The following is a 20986-nucleotide window of genomic DNA, read 5'->3' as shown; positions in this document are numbered from 1 at the left end:
CAACTAGTTTATTCTATTAAAATACAGTCACTATTTATCTCTACTCTTAAAAATTCATTGCATAAAAATTTAATTTATTATTAAATTTGATATATTTAATTATTTACGTTAATCAATCAAATGTATAAATTTTCAAAAAAAAAATCTTAATAATTAAAAATATATTTATAAAATACAATGTTAACTATAAATTTTATTTTTATTTTTATTTATACGAAAATATATTGTGAAAAAAAATCTATCAAAATAAAAGTAAAAATATAATTTACTGATAAATAAATTAATTTTGTAATTAGTAGAATAATATTATATAGATTAATGTTAATTTTTAAAGTATTATAAAAAATTATGTGCTATTTTGATAAATTATATTATTATAATATATATATATACTATTAAAACAAAAAAAATTCTGTTTTCTTTAATAAAAATGTCAAATTTTCCAATAATAATCATACAATTTGAAAAGAAAAATTTATTCTCATTAATGGCAATTTTGTGTTTTGTTTTTTGGCTTAAATGCCCATTAATTGAATTCTTTGCATCTATGACTCATTAAGAAAGCTCATTCCAGCAATCATAAATAGAAATTTATTAAGAGGTCTAACCCCATTGTATGTTTCTAAACAAAAGAAATAAATTATCCACATTAAAAATGTAATACTATTGACCATTACAAAACCTATAAATTAAAATGAATGACATAAATATGATGCATTTGTTTTTGACAAATTAAATAGTTTATTCAGTTTTATGTACTATTATAAATTATAGCGGATCTTTAATCAATTTAAAAAAACACATTATAAGATTTTCTGGGGGTTTTCCAGATCAACCGTGTCGGTTTAATGATGGGTTTTTGGATTTTATCATATTTTTAATGAATAGGTTTTCATTAAATCCAAATTTTGTGGAAACATATCAGTTGGTAGAACCTCTAATAGAATTCTATAGAATTCTACATGAAGAACATAAACCAGTTCCTATTGTATACAGCCACCGAATTTACTAGTTCGACCGCGGATCATGATCAGATATAACAAATTTTTAATATTTTAATTTTTCTATAAATCACATATATACCCCCACTAAATGAAGTTAAATAATTTTTAAAAATAGAATTCTTTCTTCAGACCATCTAAATGTAGATGCACTATTAGTCCTTAGAATTTTGTTTTCGTTCGAGTATTTTGTTTTTTGGTTCTAGAAATTTAGGAACCGTTCAAGTATTTATAAACTTCGGTTTCGTTTCAGTTGGTTTATTTTGTTTTTTTTTTTGCAAAAAGTGGGTCCAATTCAGTTTCGGGTTATTCTGGTTTTTGGGTAAATACGGATTTATAGATAAAGTATCGAATAATTGGGAGTTTTTAGTTTAAAAATCGAGTAATTTGGGTTATTTGGATAAAGTATCGGATAATTCAGATAATTTATTATTTTTGGAGAAAAGTATCCAGCTAATTTGGTTTTCAGGGTAATTTTGTTTTATAAATAGTATTTTAGGATTGGTTATTTAGGAATTAAATATAATTAAATATTTGTAAATATATAATTTTTATTTTTAATATTTAGGTACTCATTTGGTTCTCGGTGTTGTTTTATTTTTTGGTTCAAGAGATATATGCTTTGCTCGGTTATTTATAAAATTAGTTTTTTGGTTTCGTTTTTTTTAATTTGGTATGGTTTGGTTCACGGTTCTGAATAAATATACCCAAATCTATATACTATCATACATAGAAAGTAACTTAAAATAATTTATTTGATTTCGAAAATAAATCCACGTTTTCAAAAACGGGTCTATAACTAGTTTAGATTTAAAACTCGATGGTATAAACAAAAGATAAAAGGACAAAAAAATGAAAGAGAGGGAAAATTAAGAATGACTCAATTTATAAAGATTACTAATGTTACTTTACTGTTAAAAATGTATTCACTATATATGTGAAGTGAATAGATGTTATAAATAGTATTTTAGGACAGTGAAGAACTGCCACAATTTGACTACATTGACTGGGACAAATTCAGTTGGTTTTTAATTTTCTTTTTCCTGACTTGCGCATTTTAAAACAAAAGAAATGTTGCACCAGAGGAGAATTGTACCTCTTGCTGCAGCAAATGAATCTCGAACCACTGGCCTAAGTTGTTTCTTCGTCTAGTTTTCACTCCTATTAATATATAGTTATAATTAAAATAATAAAAATTAGTTTCTGTATATACTCCATTTAATCCCCGATCTTTCGGCAATTCGCTAGCCCAGAATTTCGTCCGACTAGCGCTTAGAGTAGTTCCGAACAGAGCCTAGAATAACAATCTAGAGCACTTTTATTGCAACTATCTATTAGAGTTTTTGTTGGGAGGGGTGTATTCTCCTACAAATAATTAATTTAATGTGGTTTAGATTTCTCTGTAGAGAAATACACAGGTTTTCTAGCCGTTAAGAGAGAAAAAAAAAAATTTTCATAGTTTTAGGCCGATGATCGGAGGCTTCTCCAGCTCTGACATCGGCTTATTTAATTTGTTTTGCTTCTCTTTCTTTGATCTGTTTTGTTTCCAGTTGTTGTTTTATTGCCAATTTATTTTGAATCTGGCAAGGTTTTTTGTTCTTCTGTATGGCTTTTTCCAATTGGTTTGGAAAGACAAAACTTTGGGTTCAGTTGAACTGTTTAGAAAAGATAATTGACAAATCTACTGCGGATGATGGCGACGAGTCTTACCGGCTTCAATCGTTGATGGTTTTTCATTCGATGGTGATGGAGTTCTTGCTGCAAACTATGGTTACTTCGAAAGGCAGCATGAAGTTCTATGGAACGGTAATCTCTTTGATTCTGCTAATAGAGAAAAATAAAGAGTTGTCTTATCTCGGTGGCTCTTACTGGAGTAGTAAAAAGAGAATGACAATCATTTTCAACTCACTCTGAAGTCTGGTGCTTTTGGATTAATACGAAGATCTCCTTTGAAATTCATCTATTCTAGAAGCAAATATAAAGCTTTTATATAAAAAATCTTTAGTTATCCATACGCAAAATAGATGTGTTAGTTTATTTTGGATCACTATTGGTGTATTCTTTTTCTATGTTGTTTTGTTGGTTCTCATTGTTTAGAACTCTTTGCCTTGAAGGCTTAATAATACAATCCAGCGATAAAAAAAAATACACAGGTTTTCGGATTCAGAACTTTCAATTCAATTAGAACTTTCAAGTATCTATTCTTTTTTTAAATATCAGTGGCCAAAAAATAGATTATCTTTTTTTAAAAAAAAATATCACTTGATCTTTTACTATACTACTTAGTTTCTTGCCGAACAAGAGAATCAAGATAAGGTGCATCTAGATTAGTAGAGTGATTTCTTCAGACGCTTTGGTATGGAACCAAAACAGTGTGCGATCAAAGAAGCCCTTAATTAATCTTTCTTTTTGTTAGAGTTGTGTTTTTTGGATGTTTCCATCAATTTCATATAGAATATGAACATGAACAAAAACAACAAGCTCTCTTTATTACTTTTAAGGATCAGCTAGACCCTTATAATATATGGGATTCAGTTTCATTTCTAAGGCAATGGTACATATCGAGTAACGGGAGTGAACTTAAGAGGATGAGCCATGGTTAGGATGACCCCTTCCATAACCTCTTCCATATTGACTTTATCTCCATCAATTCTCCACTCAAAGCCATGCACTATAACTCCTATTGCGGTTCCCACTACGACATAACCTAGAGCTGAGCCAGGGCATCCTCTCCTTCCGCTACCAAAGGGAAGGTACTTTAGTACTTTCTCTTTTCTCTCATCTTCTTTGCCTGATTTTGAAGAAGCTAGAAACCTCTCTGGCATAAATTTAAGAGGATCTACCCAAAGATCAGGATCTCTCATTATATCATAAACATTAACTACAAGTCTTGTCTTCTCCGGTATATAGAATCCTCCGATCTCACACTCTTTTTGAAATTCTCTTGGCAAGAGAGGCCCAGGCGGGTGCAGCCTTAGTGTTTCCTTGACGACCGCTTGCAAATAAGGGAGGTTTGGTATATCTGTTTCTTGAATCAACCTTGTTTTCCCTACAACGGAATCGAGTTCTTCTCTCATTTTCTCAAGGACGTTGGGGTTGTTGATGATCTCAGCCATTGCCCACATTATTGTTGTTGAAGAGGTGTCAATGGCTCCAAACAAAAGCTCCTGCCATTAAAAAACATGTTTCTTATTTTGACATGATTTTCAACAAATTCCCGTTATGAAAGGAACATGTACCACAAAAAACGCCTTGATGTGGTTCCTAGTGATCTTGTACTCAGCATTTTTGTCTTCATAAGCTGCTGCCAACAACACATCCATCATATCTGTTCCTTGATCCTCCTTGTCTGGTTGTTCCTCTTTGTGTTCCACTAGAACCCTTTCTAGCATTTCATCACATCTGTTGGAAACCCTCATTATTTCATTCTTGAATAGTGAGATTCCAAGCTTCTCTAGCTGTCTACGGAACAAGACTGCCAAGAACATTCTCTTTATCAAGCCGCTCCACTCGGTAACCAAACCCTTAAGCCTCTCTGCTTCTTCACCATCCTCCTCTGAAAACCTCCTTCCCATGCTCATCCTACACATGATGTTGTTAACAAGCTTCAATGCTTCCTTACCCACCTCAACACTCTCCTTCTTCCTCGCCTTATCAAGCAACTTCCTGTAAAAACGGTTTATCTCATCTGCACGGATGCCTCGCGACTGCTCTTGCGCTTGTGGTCCGAGAAGCTTTGTGACCATTAGCTTCTTCATGAACTTCCAGTAATCGTCACAAGGAGCGTTGATCACGCCAGATGATCCAAACAAGAGGGACTCATCGATGGCAGGAACACCCCGAGAGGAGACGTTCACGTCATGGGCTCTGAATATCTCGTAGGCCACAGAGGCTGAGGAGACGAGAATGATGGGTGTATTAAAGATCCGGAGGTGGAGGAAAGATCCATAGCTGGAAGATATTTTGTGTAAAGACTTGTGAACTAGGGTAGAGAGAAGAAGGTGAAGATGACCAATGACTGGAAGAGAGGGAGGGCTCGGAGGCAGATCACAACCAACTCGTGAGTCCTTTGTTTTCTTAAAGAAAAGAGAATAACAAAAGAGTGAAAAGAAGCAGAGGAGAATGAAGATGAAACAGTCAAGAAAGTCACCGCTGATCATTGCTGCCATTGTTGCTCAAAAGCGTATGAGGCATGTCTTCTTAAAGAGTATGAAGATAAAACAATCTCGTGATCAGCTTAATAAAGGTATTATTTTCATCCAATAAAGTGACAGCTATGAGTCATTAACCTCGACAATAACGTGTCTAGAACACCTCCATTACTTTGTCCAAAAAAAAAAAGAACACCTCCATTACCAGTTTTTCCATGAGAAATTGCCAAAAATACCATTTTCATAGTACCACTTTTCATGTTTACACTAACCACTTTTACCACTACTTTTAATAAAGGGTTTAGATTTGAATGTTTAGGATTTAGGGTTTAGATTTGATGTTTTAGGGTTTAAGGTATATAGTTTAGGGTTTAGAGTTGAGGATTTAAGGTTTAGAGTTGAGGATTTAGGGTTTATAGTTTAGACTTTAGGGTTTAGGGTTTAGGATATTGAATTTAGGGTATATAGTTTAGGGTTTAGGGTTTAGAGTTGAAGATTTTTGGTTTAGGGTTTAGAATTGGAAGTTTAGGATTTAGAATTTTGGATTAGAATTTTGAAAATCATATAAAAACAAAGATGTAAGAGTCTTTACCATTTTAATAAATAAGGTATTTTTGAAAATGTATCTTTACTGGTGGTAAAAATGAATAATGGTATCTTGAAAGTGGTATTTTTGAAAATTCCCCTTTTTCCATAGATATTTTCATGATAGATAATTGGAGATATGCTTTTTATTTAAAAGCTTTCAAAACTTTCTATACTCTTTAACACGTATCTCTTATAATTATATTTGAGAAAATTCCATAAATATACCCCGGTTAAATTTTTAAAAAATTTTAACACCCAAAATTTTTTACTATTCTATTTAATACCTAAATTAATTATTTTGTTTATTTTAATACACTAAATTTAAAACTGTGCACGTTAATATTCAAAGTATGCTAATTGTAGTTAAAAATATTAGTAAGTTCAAAAGAAACTAAAAAATCTCTAAGATTCAAAAATAAATCTTAAAATTTTCAAATTTTATTTTAAGTTTAAAAATAAAATTAACTAAATTTTGGATGATTTAAAAATTAAATTATTTTTGGTTTTAGGTAAAAAATATGTTTAGTTTTAGTTTCAAATTTAATTTGTTTATGAAGTTTAAAAATAATTAATTTAATTCATAATTAATTTTTTTTAAAGTCTTAAAATATTATACAAAATTGGTTACTTTCATTCTTAATAGTTAAAAGAAAACTTGAAATCTTTAAGATTTTTTTAAAAAAATTTAAGATTTTTGAAGTTTTGTTTGAAACAACTTATTAAAATGAGCATAATTTAGATATTAAAATTAGCATATTTTAAAAATTAAAATGAATTAGATAATTAGTTTGAGTATTAAACTGGATAATAAAATAATTCAGGTATTAAAAGATTTAACAAAATTTAGTTGGAACATTTTTATAGAATTTTTCCTTATCTTTAGTTATATTAAAATATTTATAATAAATTATATTAAAGAAATACTTCCTAATATCTCGCCAATGAAAATACTTGAGATTCCCGTTTTAAAACAACCGAAAGCTTTTTTTAAAAAAAAGTTGTCCGTTTTAAAAAAATTGCCAATTTAGAAAAAAAAACTCGTTGATATCTCATCAATGAAATATTTCTGATTCCAAATTTATTAAATACTCAAAACTGTCCGTGTCAGATTCAAAAAACTGTCAGACTAGTCATGAGTATGTGAAATATATAGTTCCAGGGAAAGTTACCTAATGGCTTGGAACAGACTGCAAGGATTTGATTGCTATGATTAAGGAACCTCATGTTTGACCAAATTTTACTACGGAACTAGAGAAGATAGAGACACTGCTCATATGCTTTCCAGATTTCAAGATTTTTTATGTTTCTACAGCGCGTAATCAGATTTCAGATTTTTTAGGTAAGACAGCTAGATCTTTGCATAGGAAGTTACATTTTATTGGTTGTTCTATTCTAGTCTGGTTACCCAGACCACCTCAAAGTTTGAGTAATAGAATAACCCTTTGCCGTCAAAAAAAAAAAAAACTAATGGCTTGAGAGTAATGTTGGCAATTCATGCCTAAAATATTGTAGTAAATTTATGATATGTTATCTCATGTGCACTTAGCTCATATCTCATACTGTAGATCATATTTTTAAGTACATCTAATTGTTCCTATAAATAAAGTATGATCAAACATGCATCGTTTCTTACTTAAAATAATGCGTTCGCTTGGGAAGAACGTGAAATAATGGACCGTTAGAACCTTGTTTCCCTAAATAATACACACTCATAGACAAACTGATAGCATCAAGGATTAAAAGATGAGGCCACATCCTCCCAGGCTGAGAAAACAACTAAGCACGATTAAAGATTAAGTAACAGAGAGTGTAAGCAAAATCCGTCACTATTGCTTTCTTGCAATGATGCAATACGTTCTTTCTCTTCCTCATTCAAAACCTATTTGCTACACATAATAAGAAAGCAAACTATAAGTAAAAGAACCCCTCAAAAAGTTGGATAAAAGAAGACAAAAGTGAAGACAATTCCCTTTTGTATTTCAAATATAAATTCTAAACTGTACAACTGATTTTCATTTCCATGCTAAGACAAACCAGTAATCCCCAAAATAAATCAATTAACCGAACAACTGAGTGCATCACAAGCTTTCCTAATCACCTTAAGAATTATGTCTGAGAGTTCGAACAACAGGAATGCACCTAAGGGGTCGAGCCATGGTCAACACCAGTGCTCTAGGAGCTTCTTCCATGTCAACCTTATCTTCTTTTATCTTCCAGTCAAAACACTGCACCATCACTCCTATTGCAATTCCAACAATAATATAAGCTAGATTTGATCCAGGACAGCCTCTCCTTCCACTTCCAAATGGAATGTACTTAAGTGCATGCTCTCTGTCATCTTCTTCTCCTGATCTTGGAGAACCTAGAAACCTCTCTGGCTTAAACTCATTAGGATCTTCCCAAGAGTCAGGATCTCTCATCACAGCATAAGCATTGACAACAAGTGGTGTGTTCTCTGGTACATAAAAGCCTCTAATCTTACACCCTTTGCGAGAGCTCCTTGCAAAGAGAGCTCCTGGAGGGTGCAGTCTCAGTCCTTCCTTAACAGTCGCCTGCAAGTAAGGGAGGTTCTGCAGATCCGTTTCTTGAACCAACCTTGTTTCCCCAACAACGGAACCAATCTCTTCTCTTAGTCTTTCAAGAACATTAGGACTTTTAATGATCTCTGCCATTGTCCATTGTGTTCCATGTCTTGAAGTGTCACTGCCTGCAATGACAAGATCCTGCACTTGCAAAAAAAGGTTTTCAGACTACAAGATAACTAAATGATGTTCTTTTTGAAATTCTAGACATTTACCACAAACAAGGACTTTATGTGGTTCCTAGTGATCCTATACTCTGCGGTTTCGTCTCTACAAGATTCCAGCAACACGTCCATCAAGTCCATATCTTGATCGTCATCTTTTTTCTTTTCGTGCTCCTCAAGAATCCTCTCTAGCACCTCATCGAATCTACAAGAAACACTCATTACCTCCTTCCTAAACAGTGATATTCCGAGCTTCTTGAGAGGCTTGTGAAACATGTTTGCCAAAAAAATCTTCATGGTCAAGGCAGTGGACTCTGTCACTAAGACTCTGACTCTCTCCGCCTCACCATTCTCCTCATTACAACTCCTTCCCATGATCATCTTGCAGATGATGTTGTTTGTAAATTTCATTGCTTCCTTACCAATCTCAACTCTCTCATTCTTCACTGCCTTATCAAGCAGGCTAGCGTAAAACCGTTCTCCCTCATAGTCCCTGATACCTCGGTGACCGCTCGAGTGCTTGCGGTCCGAGTAATTTTGTGACCATTAGCTTTTTCATGAACTTCCAGTAATCTCCATAAGGAGCGGTGAAAAAGCCAGAAGATCCGACCAAGAGAGACTCATGGATAGGAGGGGTTCCACGAAACGAGAAGTTCAGATCGTGTGCCCTGAAGATCTCGTAGGCCACTGAGGCCGAGGAAACAAATATAACCGGGACAGTGAAGATGTTAAGATGGAAGAGAGGCCCATACTTGGAGGAGAGTTTCTGTAAGGACTTGTGAGTAGAACCAAAGAGGAGAAGGTGGAGATTCCCAATGATTGGCAGAGAAGGAGGGCTTGGAGGCAATTTAAAACCATCCTTTGGTTTCTTGAAGAAGATGGAGTAACATAAGAGTGCAAATAAGCATGCGATGATTAAGATCAAATAGTCTTGAAAGTTACCTACCATTGTTGCTCAAAGTGAAGAGGCAGATCATGAGACAAAGCATCCTCTTACTTATCTAATCCGGAGCTTAAGTGTTCCTTTTATATATAAATATATATGGAGTCCCTTGAGACAGACGTGATCATAAGAACCATTCAATAACTGTATAAAAAAACCTCACCTCTACGGTGACAACTGGGGTTCCACGTGGATGTTATGAGCATGGGGCAAAGATATTTCAATTAATAAGCATTTACTTCTTCTTTTTTCAGTAAGCATTTACTTTTGTTGTCTTCTGGTCAAAATGTGCATGTGAAATACACAGATCATGTACCAATGAACCGGGACACTTAACATTGGAACAGTCTCTAGTCATTGGGTTATTCAACCTTTGGACTATAAAGTAAACCAAACTATATTAGACCAAAGTGAACAAGGGACACTTAACAGAGCTTCCTTATTTATATTACTACTAGTATACTACTAGTCCTTAACAATCAAACAGACACTTTAACTATAGGTATGAGAGCTTAGTGATGAACAGGGAAGCTACAGATTCGAGAAACAGGAGTGCACTTAAGGGGATGAGCCATTGTCAAGACCATTCCTGAAAAAGTCTCTTCCATGTTAACCTCAACACCTTTGATTCTCCAATCGAAGCACTGAATCATCATTCCAATAGCTGTTTCTAGAAATATATAAGCTAGATTTGATCCAGGACATCCTCTCCGACCGCTCCCGAAAGACAGGTACTTCAGTACTTGCTCTCTTATCTCGTCCCCTTGCTTTTCTAGGAACCTCTCTGGCTTAAACTCATCAGGATCTTCCCAGTAATTAGGATCTCTCATGATAGCATAACCATTAACTACAAGGGTTGTCTTCTCCGCGACATAGAACCCTCCCATCGTACATCCTTCTTGTAGCCTCCTTCCAAAGAGAGGTACCGGTGGATACATCCTTAGCCCTTCCTTGACTACAGCTTGCAAGTAAGGCAGGTTTGGTAAGTCAGTTTCTTGTATCAATCTTGACTTCCCTACTACGGAATCCATCTCTTCTCTTAATCTCTCAATAACTTTAGGGTTGTTAATGATTTGGGCCATTGTCCACTGTATTGTTTGCTTTGATGTGTCAGTGCCTCCAAGGAAAAGCTCCTGCAAGTTTATAAACGTTTCTCAGTGAGATATATGAACTAATCAATTATCAACATATATGTGATGTGAGGAAGATTTTTAATTACCACAAACAAGGACTTGATGTGATCTCTAGTGATCTTATACTCTGCGTTTTCGTCTTCTTTAGCTTCTAACAACACGTCCATCAGATCCTTACCTTGATGTTGATGATGGTGCTTCTCTTCGTGCTCCACAAGAAACCTCTCAAGCACCTCGTTGTACCTGCTGGAAATATCCATTATCTCCTTCTTGAAAAGTGGGATCCCTAGCTTCTCAAGTGGCTTGCGCAACAAGGTTGCAAATAAAACATTCTTCGTCAAGGCAATGGATTCAGTAATCAATCCCCTGACTCTCTCACCTTCACCATTCTCTTCCAAACACCTCCTCCCAATAATCATCTTGCATGTGCTGTTGTTAGTGAACTTCATCGCTTCTCTACGTATCTCAACGGTCTCTTTCTTCATCGCTTTCTCGAGCAGATCAAAGTAAAACCTCTCTAGCTCCTCCGCACGGAGGGCTCTTGACCGCTCGATTGCTTGCGGTCCAAGAAGCTTGGCGACAACGATCTTCTTCATGAACTTCCAGTAATCTCCATGTGGAGCAGAGAAGAAACCTGAAGATCCGAAAAAGAGGGACTCGTCGATGGGAGGGAGACCTCGAGAGGAGATGTTAACTTCATGGGTCTTGAATATCTCGTTAGCCACTGAAGCAGAGGAGACGAGGAGTATAGGGACGTTAAAGATGCGGAGATGGAGGAGAGGACCGTAGTTGGATGAGATTTTCTGGAAAGATTTGTGGATTAAAGAAGAGAGAAGAAGGTGAAGATGACCAATAATTGGCATGAAGGAGGGCTTGGAGGCAAATCAGAGCTATCTTTTGGTTTCTTGACGAAGAAGGTAAAGAAACAGAGGAGTGAGAATAGGCATAGGAGAATCATTATGAAAAAGTTCTGAAACTCGACTTTGATCATTGTTGCTCAAAGTGAATAAAACGAAAATGAAACAAGAGGTGTTCGTTGTTTGTTCAAGGATCGAACACGCTCTGCTTATTATAGAGACCAGACCAGCGGATGAAAGGTTCTTTTAGAAGTCAGAACACGTGAAAGTAATGGAGTGGGGACGTCGTACGCCGTAATGAAGTCAGAACACGTGAAAGCAAGTTGCCAAGTAGTGATATAGTAAGAGCATGTTTATTGGGTGGTTTATTGGGGGTTGGTTCTTAGCGGATTATAAAGGGGTTGGTTCTTAGCGGATTAAACTTTCGGGTTCTTATAATCCGCTAAGAACCCTACCCTAAAAGTCCTCCAATAAACATGTTCTAACGCCGTACGTCTACATGGACTGGAGACCGGAACAACTATTGTGAATGGATGCGAATATTTTCTATTGTAAAATACTAAAATGAAAAGAGTTAAACTTGATCTATTAAAGATATAGACCTAACTTTCAGATGAGAGGTGTAGGTTAAACTTAATCTATTAAAGACATAGATCTAATTTTCAGGTGGGGAATGTACTTTACATATAAACTTTTTCTGGGTAATTAAATGGACCGTAAGCAACAAATCCATATTCACGTGGCTACATGTATAACTAATAATTTTGTACTAGAGAATAATCAATTCTTTACCTTGACGAACAAGACAACTCTTCTTCTAGTAGAAACCACTAGTAGTTAGCAAATTGATATCGAAAAAAAAATAGAGATAAAGTGTATATTAATAATGTGAATGAATAATTTACAATTTTTAACCCATATTTATATTAGTTTCAAAAATCCGATACCAAATTAATATGCCGTTTTACTGTGCAAAGAAATTTAAATCACTTCACTTCCATAATAAACAAGTAAATTAGTCCATGTAAGTACTATAGACGGCCTTGCTTACAAACCAGATGATTTTTGTTTGGATTAGAATCCTTTAACTACCACTTATGTCTTTTTGTAGCTTGACTTCAAAATTAAGACACGAGTAAACAACTACTCTTATCCATAATCATACGTTTACATTTAAAATGCTAGTAATTCGATAAGGTAAGCATTCTATAAGAAAACAAAAAACTTAGGCAAGCACTCGCATCTGTCTATGACTTTTACACAACTCAGTAACTTGCGTGCATCTTATCGCGCCGACAAGTATCTTTCCTTCTTCGTATAGTTTTTTTTTCTTCGTATAGTTTTTAATCCGTTACACTCAATTATTTCTTCTGTATGCGAAGTTGAATCATTCACTTGCGTCGAACATGTGTCCACCACAAATATCTATTACATAAAAACATCTCCAAAAGAATTCTAAAGTTTGCAAAACTCTAAATTTGAAATAATTAAATAAGAATATGCTTATATGTACTTGGTGTCGAGAGAAAGATCTTTTAGTCTATATTAATTAATAACTAAATAAAAATAAAATAAAAAATGATATAATAATTTTTTGAAAACTATATTTTCGTTTCTAATTTGAATTAAGTCATTTTTGATGATATAACTTGAGATATGAACATTTCTGTGAGATATGTACATGTTGTTTCAGAATACCTAATATCATCTGATATCCCAAATATTGCTCGATATTCCTATTTTAACAGTGCTAGATCGGTACATAAAATTAGACATGGATGTTAGTTTAGATTTTCAAATGGTTTAAAGTCATTTTTTGTCCTATAATCATCAAGATATTCAAGTTTCAATGAGGAATGTCAAATCTGCCAAGAGAAATGAACCAGTCTAAGCACAAAACTAATGAGTTAATTCATCACATTGGATTATGTCTTATCAGATATTTCAAGTTATATTTTCATTAAGGGTCAGGGGAAGTAGATGTACGCTGCACTCTTTTTCCCACGGAATTTTTCTAGTAAGATTTTTAATGAAGCAGTCTTTTATGCATTTTAGGAAATATGTTTTTAATGAACATCTAAAGAAATTGTTATGAATTAATTATCTAGATGTCCATTAGACCCATAAACCCATATTCTAGAGGATTCTAATACTCAGTTTTTGTATCAGTATATATATATATATACCATTACCTATAGAATAATAAGTATAACCTATTCTCCCTTTCAAAACAATCACTAAGGCTATCAACAATGGTTCACAAATTCAAGACCTCTTCCACATCATCTTCTCTTTCTTCTATCTAATAATTCAACACTCACCACTTACAATGGTTTGTTGAATTTTATTCAATACTCTATCCTACAATTGTTTTTAAAATACTTTTCTTATATATTTGTGTAATTATATATTAACTATTATTGAATAAAATCAAATTACAATATTTTATAGTCAAAAAATATTTTAAATAATTTTATTTTTTTACATGAAAAAGGATTGAGCTAATATTTTATAATCAAATTACAATATTTTAAATAATTTTATTTTTTACATGAAAAATGTTTTAAATAATTTTGTTTCAAATTACAATATCCTTTGTAAGTATGTCTTAAATTAGAATTTTGGGTGTTAAATGGATTATTATTAGGATTCATTTCACATGAAAGAAAAAGCAATAATTTTTTGTAGAGTGATAGAAAAAATATAGTAGAAAGAGATGGTTTTTTGTGTCCAAATCAAATGAAATAAGTCTTTATTCATAGAGTATGAAAAACAAAATTTTGATGTAAAAATATATTTTTTTAAAATAAAAGTTTAAGAAATAATTGATCTTGAATAATTGAGAGGAAAAAAACAAATCAGAAATTTCAGTGACCAATGTATCAAGGACAAATGATTTTGGAGGGTCCACTTTATCTCTTCCTTCAGCGATTCAACAATGTTGAATTGATTCAATAGAGTTGAATACACGTAGGTTTCAATTTTTTTTTTCAATACCCCACTGGAGCTTTTCAACTATTGAACCAAAAGTTTCAAGGAGAATTAGGAGCTATAGCCATGAAAAAAACACTAATTAGAAGAATAGCCTTTTAACCTAACGAAACGATATACGGCGTTTTAATACATAATATTTCTATGCTATCCTTGATAAATTACCGGGTGACTTGATAGAAATAAAAAAAAAATTAAAAATTTTACCTGCAAAGTAACTCGTGTCTTTTCCCCTTCCACAGAAAGTCTCTCTTTGCTTTCATCCTCCCCGTCTCTCCCTCTCAGAAATCTCCATCCGCAATTCCGCTATAGCTCCTCCACAATCAGTTCGACGGTGCATCTACTCAAAGTCTGCTCTATCTCAGTCCGTCTCTCTTCCAATCGCCTGGTTATCCTTTTTGTTACGGTCTCGGCGGAGGGGAATAATACCGCCGGTGGTTGTGTACTCCTTTATAGTTGCTTTCTGCCGCTTACCTCTCCCCCCTCTGTAAGCTATTGCCGTTCTCTCTTTCACCTCTGTTTGTTGGATTCCAATTTTCCGATTTGCTCATAACTAGGGTTTGACATCCTATTAGATAGTATCATAGATCCTGTAGGAAACCATTATTACGGTTAATCAGAGTCTGTGTCTGGATAGGAATTTGAGGAATAGAATTAGGGTTTGGGCGTTCCCGGGTTGTTGCCGTCATGGCTTTTTGAATTTGAATTGTTTCATGTAGCTGTAAAATATGTGGGGTAGTAAGTCATACTAAAGCTGTGTAGTATTTTATAAATTTGGAATGGTTTGTTTAAACATAGTATGAAATTTTAGTTCTGGTTTCCATTTAGAATGAAATAGTTTTTAGTTACCTGTGAACTATGTGTTGTAGTATGAAAATATTTTCATTATTAGTCTTCATAGAATTGGTAGATGCGTGTGGTTTTATTGTTTTTACTACCAAGAGGAGGATTTTGTACTCGAAACCAAACAGAGTAGTATGGATTTTTAGTTCTGGTTTCCATTTGGAATGAAATAGTTTTAAGTTACCTATGAACTATGTGTTGTAGTATGTAATTCTTTTCGTAATTATTGTTCTTATAATTGGTTGATGTGTGTGGTTTCATTGTTTTTACTACCAAGAGGCGTATTAGTGATTCGAAACCAAACAGAATAGTATGTAATTTTTGTTCTGGTTTTCATTTGGAATGAAATAGTTTTCAGTTACCTATGAATACAGTCTGTTGCAGTCTGAAAATATTTTCGTTATTAGTCTTCATAAAATTAGTACATGCGTGTGCTTTCATTGTTTTTACTACCAAGAGGAGTATTAGGTAGTCACAATCAAACAGAATAGAATGCTAATAATTATATTCCATCTGGTGTGGAATAGTATATATGTGCCATGTGATGTCCGACTGTATTTTTGTTATTCATTTTTATATTCAATATCCCACTGTCAATCATTCTCACTCTTTCTCCTTGTTTTCATTATGCAGGATTGGTATGGAAGAGTTAGAGCTTCCAAGTAGATTGTTTGAGACGGGCTTTGAACCCACTGGCAGGAAAATGGTTAACAACTACTTCCATCTCCGTTGGATTGAAACAATAAAGGGAGCACTGGAGGATGAGGACCTTGCGTTGTTGAATGCATCACAGTTTGGCCAAGTCATGAGGATGGGGTCCCATACCTTCTCCGTTATGTTTCTTCATTACATCCTTTCACGCCAGTTGGTAACAGAGAAGGATTTCGAACTTTGGTGGCTTTTCTATTTCTAATTTGTTAAATGGAATGGAATACTTTTACTACTACTCCATGGCTTTATATATTTCTATTTGTGTTTTGGAAGTTTGGGTTTAGGTGAATCATATATCAGGTATTAGATATGGTAAAATGTTTTACACATGTATTTGGGTTTATAGTTCCTTAACTTGGGTTTAGTGTTCACAGACAAATTTCCTATCACCATGGCCATTAATATGAAGTTCATATGCGTAATGAAGACATTAATTACATTCCTCTTTCTGTTATTGCACTTGTATTTTGTTTTAGAAAGTTTTGGTTTCTCAATGGATTTGGGTTGAAATTCTCAAACTAGGGTTTAGTGATTACTTTGAAATGTTCTATGAACTGTTCCGTTAGGTTTTTATTTCATATGTCGCATTAGACTTGTCTCTCTATCTCTAATCCTCCCTATTATATTACTTAAATATTTCATGACATCATATGTACCTAATATGTAATTAAATTGCTTTATGTTAAGTGGAATAGTAGTATGACTAAATAGAACCTAGTAATCCTATTATAAGGAATATAACTAATCCCGGATGATACATTCTAAATGTGATTTCAGCTTTTAACACACATATATTGTCATCTAGCATCATTTAATATTACAAAAATAAAAGGTTACAGGGTTTTCCGTTAAACACACCTGATGTTTAATATTACAGGGTCACCTTACTAGCTACATCACAAACACATCCTTAAATGGCATTACTCCACTTATGTGTGTATTTAGCAACAAAATGCATCAGTTACCCTTCGCAGTGGTTAATACTACCAATTGCATATAAAGCAGTCGACCAAATCCTCCTCTTGGTAGTAAAAACAATGAAACCACACACATCTACTAATTCTATGAAGACTAATAATGAAAATATTTTCATACTACAACACATAGTTCACAGGTAATTGAAAACTATTTCATTCCAAATGGAAACCAGAACTAAAATTCCATACTATGTTTAAACAAACAATTCCAATTTATAAAATACTACACAACTTTAGTATGACTTACTACCCCACATATTTTACAACTACATGAAACAATTCAAATTCAAAAAGCCATGACGGCAACAACCCGGGAACGCCCAAACCCTAAATTCTATTCCTCAAATTCCTATCCAGACACAGACTCTGATTAACCGTAATAATGGTTTCCTACAGGATCTATGATACTATCTTATAGGATGTCAAACCCTAGTTATGAGCAAACCGGAAAGCTTCCCCCAATGTTTCATATTGGAAAGCTTTCCCAATGAGTCACGGTTACAAGTTTGTTCATGTGGAATGTAATAGCGTGCCATTACTAATTTAGTAAACGGCACGCTATTCTATTTTGTTCATGTGGAATGTAATATAATGTCACATAAAATGTAACCTTATAATCATACTGTCTCATTACAAGTTTTCGTTTCTCCCTGCCGGACTTCAACTTCCCTGTCCATTACACATGCTTACACCTAAATTGTACGTTCTCCTTCTTATTCTCGGTTTACGGCTCATCTTTTCTTGTATAAGTAACTTACACTTCTAGTACATAAAGTGTAACGGGTCACGTCATTCTATATTTGGACAGATAATACTCTATTCATGCTATATAGTATCCATGATATATAGTTTGGAAATATGAATCTAGTACACTATGTTTGTCTAACGTTATTCAACACTTAGAAAATTTCTCTATTCCCACCCCACAACATTTTTTTTCTTTGATTTTCATTCCACGCGCTTCGATGTTTCCGTGATTGTAACTGTGACTCACAAATGAAACACGTTCTTCCTTTATGTGAAGGAAACCGGAAACCTTTCCCTCACAAGGGTATTACCGGCTAGATTGAAGGCAAAAAGACAGTTGCTAAATTATGTCAAAATCATGTTCATTCCTTCTATTACACTCCAAAATATGGCTATTACCCCAATTCACCCAAGTTTCAATAGGCCATTGTAAGTAGTCTAATTAATAATTTTCTTGGTTCGTGTTAGGTTTTTTTTTTGGTTTCAAGTAGGCGTGGGCATTCGGAGTCCCAATTGGGTTTCGGTTTTATCCAATCGGGTTTCGGTTTTTCGGGTTTATCAAAATTAGCCCCATTTGGATTATTTAAAAGTTCGGTTCGGGACCGGTTCGGATTCTATCGGGTTCGGGTCGGGGTTAGTAAATCTTCCAAGAACCGGTACAATCCAATGTACTTTCGGGTTCGGGTCCCAATCGGTTCTTCGGTTTAAAAATATCTGATTTATACCTACTTTGTAACTAAAACATAAATAAAATTGGTTTGTTTTGGTTTCGAATACCTAATTTGTACAGTTTTGTAACCAAAACATAAATAAAATGGATTTAAAAATAAGAAAGAAACATCAACCATGATCATTCAAAATAAAACAAAAGGGAAATCATAAAACGAAAACTACGACCTCATGAAATGAGAAACATTTTTTACTGAAAACAAAATCTAAGTCTAAATCTAAATATTTCAAAATTCAACAGCAACTTTTAATCATCAATCTTCGTGTATTAAAACCATCAACCTTTATGTAATAGATAAATATTTCAGATGTTCAATATATCTTAATATATTTTGAATACGTATTATGAATTGAGATTATGTTTGGTATAGATCTTTTTGGGGTTTTGAATATTTCGGATCCTATCGGATATCCATTTAAATTCGGGTTCGGTTCGGGTAATATCCATAACCCGAAATACCAAAAAACAAGATCCATTCGGTATTTATGTCGGGTTCGGATCGGTTCGGAGTCATTTTTATCGGATCGGGTTCGGTTCGGATTTTCGGATTCGGTTTATTTGCCCAGCCCTAGTTTCAAGATGTCACTCTCGGTTGACAAAAAAAAAAGCGGTCACTCTGGAAAATTTTGAATCCATTTTATTCTCGTCGTCTGTCCCTCACAATCAAATCGGGTGCTGTTGCTGCTGCTCGTAAAAATGTAAGCTCTCTCTCTCTCTTCCTTGGATATTGCTTCGTCTTCTTCGGGTCGCTATTTCCCCCAAATTGTTAATTTCTTGATTTTTTTTTTCTTCAGTAGGAGATGGAAGCTCTCTACGCCAAGCTCTACGACAAATACACCACCCTCAAGGTTTTAATTTCCCTCATTTTTAATTTCTAGGGATTTCGAAGTTTACAAAACTCTCAATTCGATTTGTTGTTTTCGTCCTCAGACGAGGAAGTTTTCGGAACTGGATGAGATCAATAGGGAACAAGAAGAGAAGTTCCTTAACTTTGTTAAAGGTACCATTCTTCTTCGAAAGTCTCTTCCTTTGACTTCAACACTCTCTTCGCTTGCTTCTCTCTCGTTAGGGTTTAGATTTGCTAATTTGTTAAGACAGTAGAGAGCATCAATGCCTCCACTCCGAGGCCTTGTTTTGAAAGATTGTTCTTAGTCTGTCCTTCTCTCTGTTTTGCTCTTTTGTAGCCTCAGAGGCGTTGACGCAGCATTTGAGAAGCGAAAACCAGAATTTGAGGGATGAGAACACTGAAATCAGGCATGTAACACTTATCATCACTGACTCTGTTAATCTTCTTCACCCTGGATATAATGTAAAATCAAATGGGTGTCTTCTTTGGTCCACAGATCCACCAGGGACGAGGAGCGTCTTGAGCTTCAAAAGCGTCTTTTGGAAGAAGAACTAAAGAGTAAGATTTTGACGAGACTGTTCTGTTCTTCTCGACCCTTTCTTGTTTTCTCCTAACTGAGCATACCCTTTTTTTTTTCTTTGACAGACAAGGCACTTTCCTACCAAGTTGAGAAACTTAAAGAGCTTATCTCAGAGGGAGTTCCTCCTCACAACCACAAAGATCAAAGTGGAACAAAACGAAAGACTCCTGAATCTCCTCAAGTTACAACGAGGAGCATGAGGAAACGTACAAGGCAGTCAGATGATAGTATGGTGGAAACAGACACGGTATCACCCACGAGGAGCTCGAGGAGACGTAGCAGGCTGACAGAGGATATCGTGGTATCACCACCTCACATTACCATACCTCGTGAATCAACTACGGTATTAACAAATTTTGCCTTGCATCGGTTTCCAATTCTAAGCTGAATCATCAAATTTCTTTTGCTAACTTTTACTTTTTTTCTTGTTCTTGTTTCCAAGGAAACTCTCTTGGTTTCTCAACCCCAAAGCTGTGGATCAAGCAACTCTGCTCGTTGTCCATATCAAGCTCTGGGCGAGCACTTGATAGGAATGAAACTGTCGACTAATAATGACGGCGGACGAGACTGCATTGTTGCCTCCCATCCGTCAAGCGGTAATTTCTGTCAATTCATTTACTTGAGTTCTAAAAATGAACCTTCCAACAGTTTTTGAATCGTTCTCTCTTGGCGTTTTGACTATGGCAGGATTGTCATTCACCTTGACTTGGGTAAATAACTCAACTGGTGAAGAAGAAGAAGAAGATGAGCTGCTCTACAAGGTTGAGTCATTGGGGACGTTTCAAAGAGTTGTGCCTGAATGGATGAGAGATGTTATCAAGTTTAGCACGAGTATGATTCCTGTCTTCTTCGAAAGAGTCTCTCGGGTCATTAAGCCCCGGGATTGATCGGTATCTACATCTGCCTCCCTTAACTTCGGCCATCATCTTTAAATGGCTTCTTCTTAGTTTGGTGTTTATCAGTAGGTCAAAAAGGGGTAGGGAAGTTACTTGTGTCTATAGAAATGTTTGTATCCCTCTTTTTAGCTTTGCCGTTGGTTATGAAGACTTAATTGTAATCCTTTTCAATGTGTCAAGATGTTTAATTGTCCTTTTCTCTCTTGTAAGTTCCCTTTACTTTTTGATCTTAATGTGCATTTGTG

At 34.5% G+C, this 20986-nt stretch overlaps 3 protein-coding genes and 1 pseudogene across 4 annotated transcripts; 1 reads left to right on the top strand and 3 right to left on the bottom strand.

Annotated features, from left to right (window-relative positions):
- Positions 1-3457: 3457 nt before the first annotated feature.
- On the bottom strand, positions 3458-5252 carry LOC108860101 (cytochrome P450 705A22). Its single transcript, XM_018634012.2, has 2 exons — positions 4241-5252; positions 3458-4168 (listed from the first exon to the last, which is right to left on the bottom strand). Exons 1-2 carry the CDS (start codon positions 5168-5170, stop codon positions 3545-3547), a joined length of 1554 nt encoding a protein of 517 aa, XP_018489514.1. The 5' UTR covers positions 5171-5252; the 3' UTR covers positions 3458-3544.
- A 2146-nt stretch (positions 5253-7398) lies between these two features.
- LOC108857537 (cytochrome P450 705A5-like) lies at positions 7399-9642 on the bottom strand (annotated as a pseudogene).
- A 159-nt stretch (positions 9643-9801) lies between these two features.
- LOC108857536 (cytochrome P450 705A22-like) lies at positions 9802-11774 on the bottom strand. The gene is given in 3 exon segments (XM_057010676.1): positions 9802-10562; positions 10649-11427; positions 11430-11774. Coding segments are annotated over 3 exon segments (1524 nt in total). The 5' UTR covers positions 11554-11774; the 3' UTR covers positions 9802-9941.
- Positions 11775-19003: 7229 nt separating this feature from the next.
- LOC108834381 (uncharacterized) lies at positions 19004-20936 on the top strand. Of its 2 annotated transcripts, none has more exons than XM_057010438.1 (8): positions 19004-19116; positions 19213-19266; positions 19349-19418; positions 19603-19672; positions 19762-19823; positions 19911-20188; positions 20288-20441; positions 20533-20936. In XM_057010438.1, exons 2-8 carry the CDS (start codon positions 19219-19221, stop codon positions 20730-20732), a joined length of 882 nt encoding a protein of 293 aa, XP_056866418.1. In that variant the 5' UTR covers positions 19004-19116; positions 19213-19218; the 3' UTR covers positions 20733-20936. The 2 variants fall into 2 exon arrangements, with proteins under 2 accessions (XP_056866418.1, XP_056866419.1); XM_057010439.1 differs by having other exon boundaries at positions 19038-19116; positions 19216-19266.
- The last annotated feature ends 50 nt before the right edge of the window (positions 20937-20986 follow it).

Source organism: Raphanus sativus, chromosome 5, assembly GCF_000801105.2.
Source record: "Raphanus sativus cultivar WK10039 chromosome 5, ASM80110v3, whole genome shotgun sequence".
Classification (NCBI taxonomy): Eukaryota; Viridiplantae; Streptophyta; class Magnoliopsida; order Brassicales; family Brassicaceae; genus Raphanus; species Raphanus sativus.
This window is presented reverse-complemented; position numbering and strand designations above follow the sequence as displayed.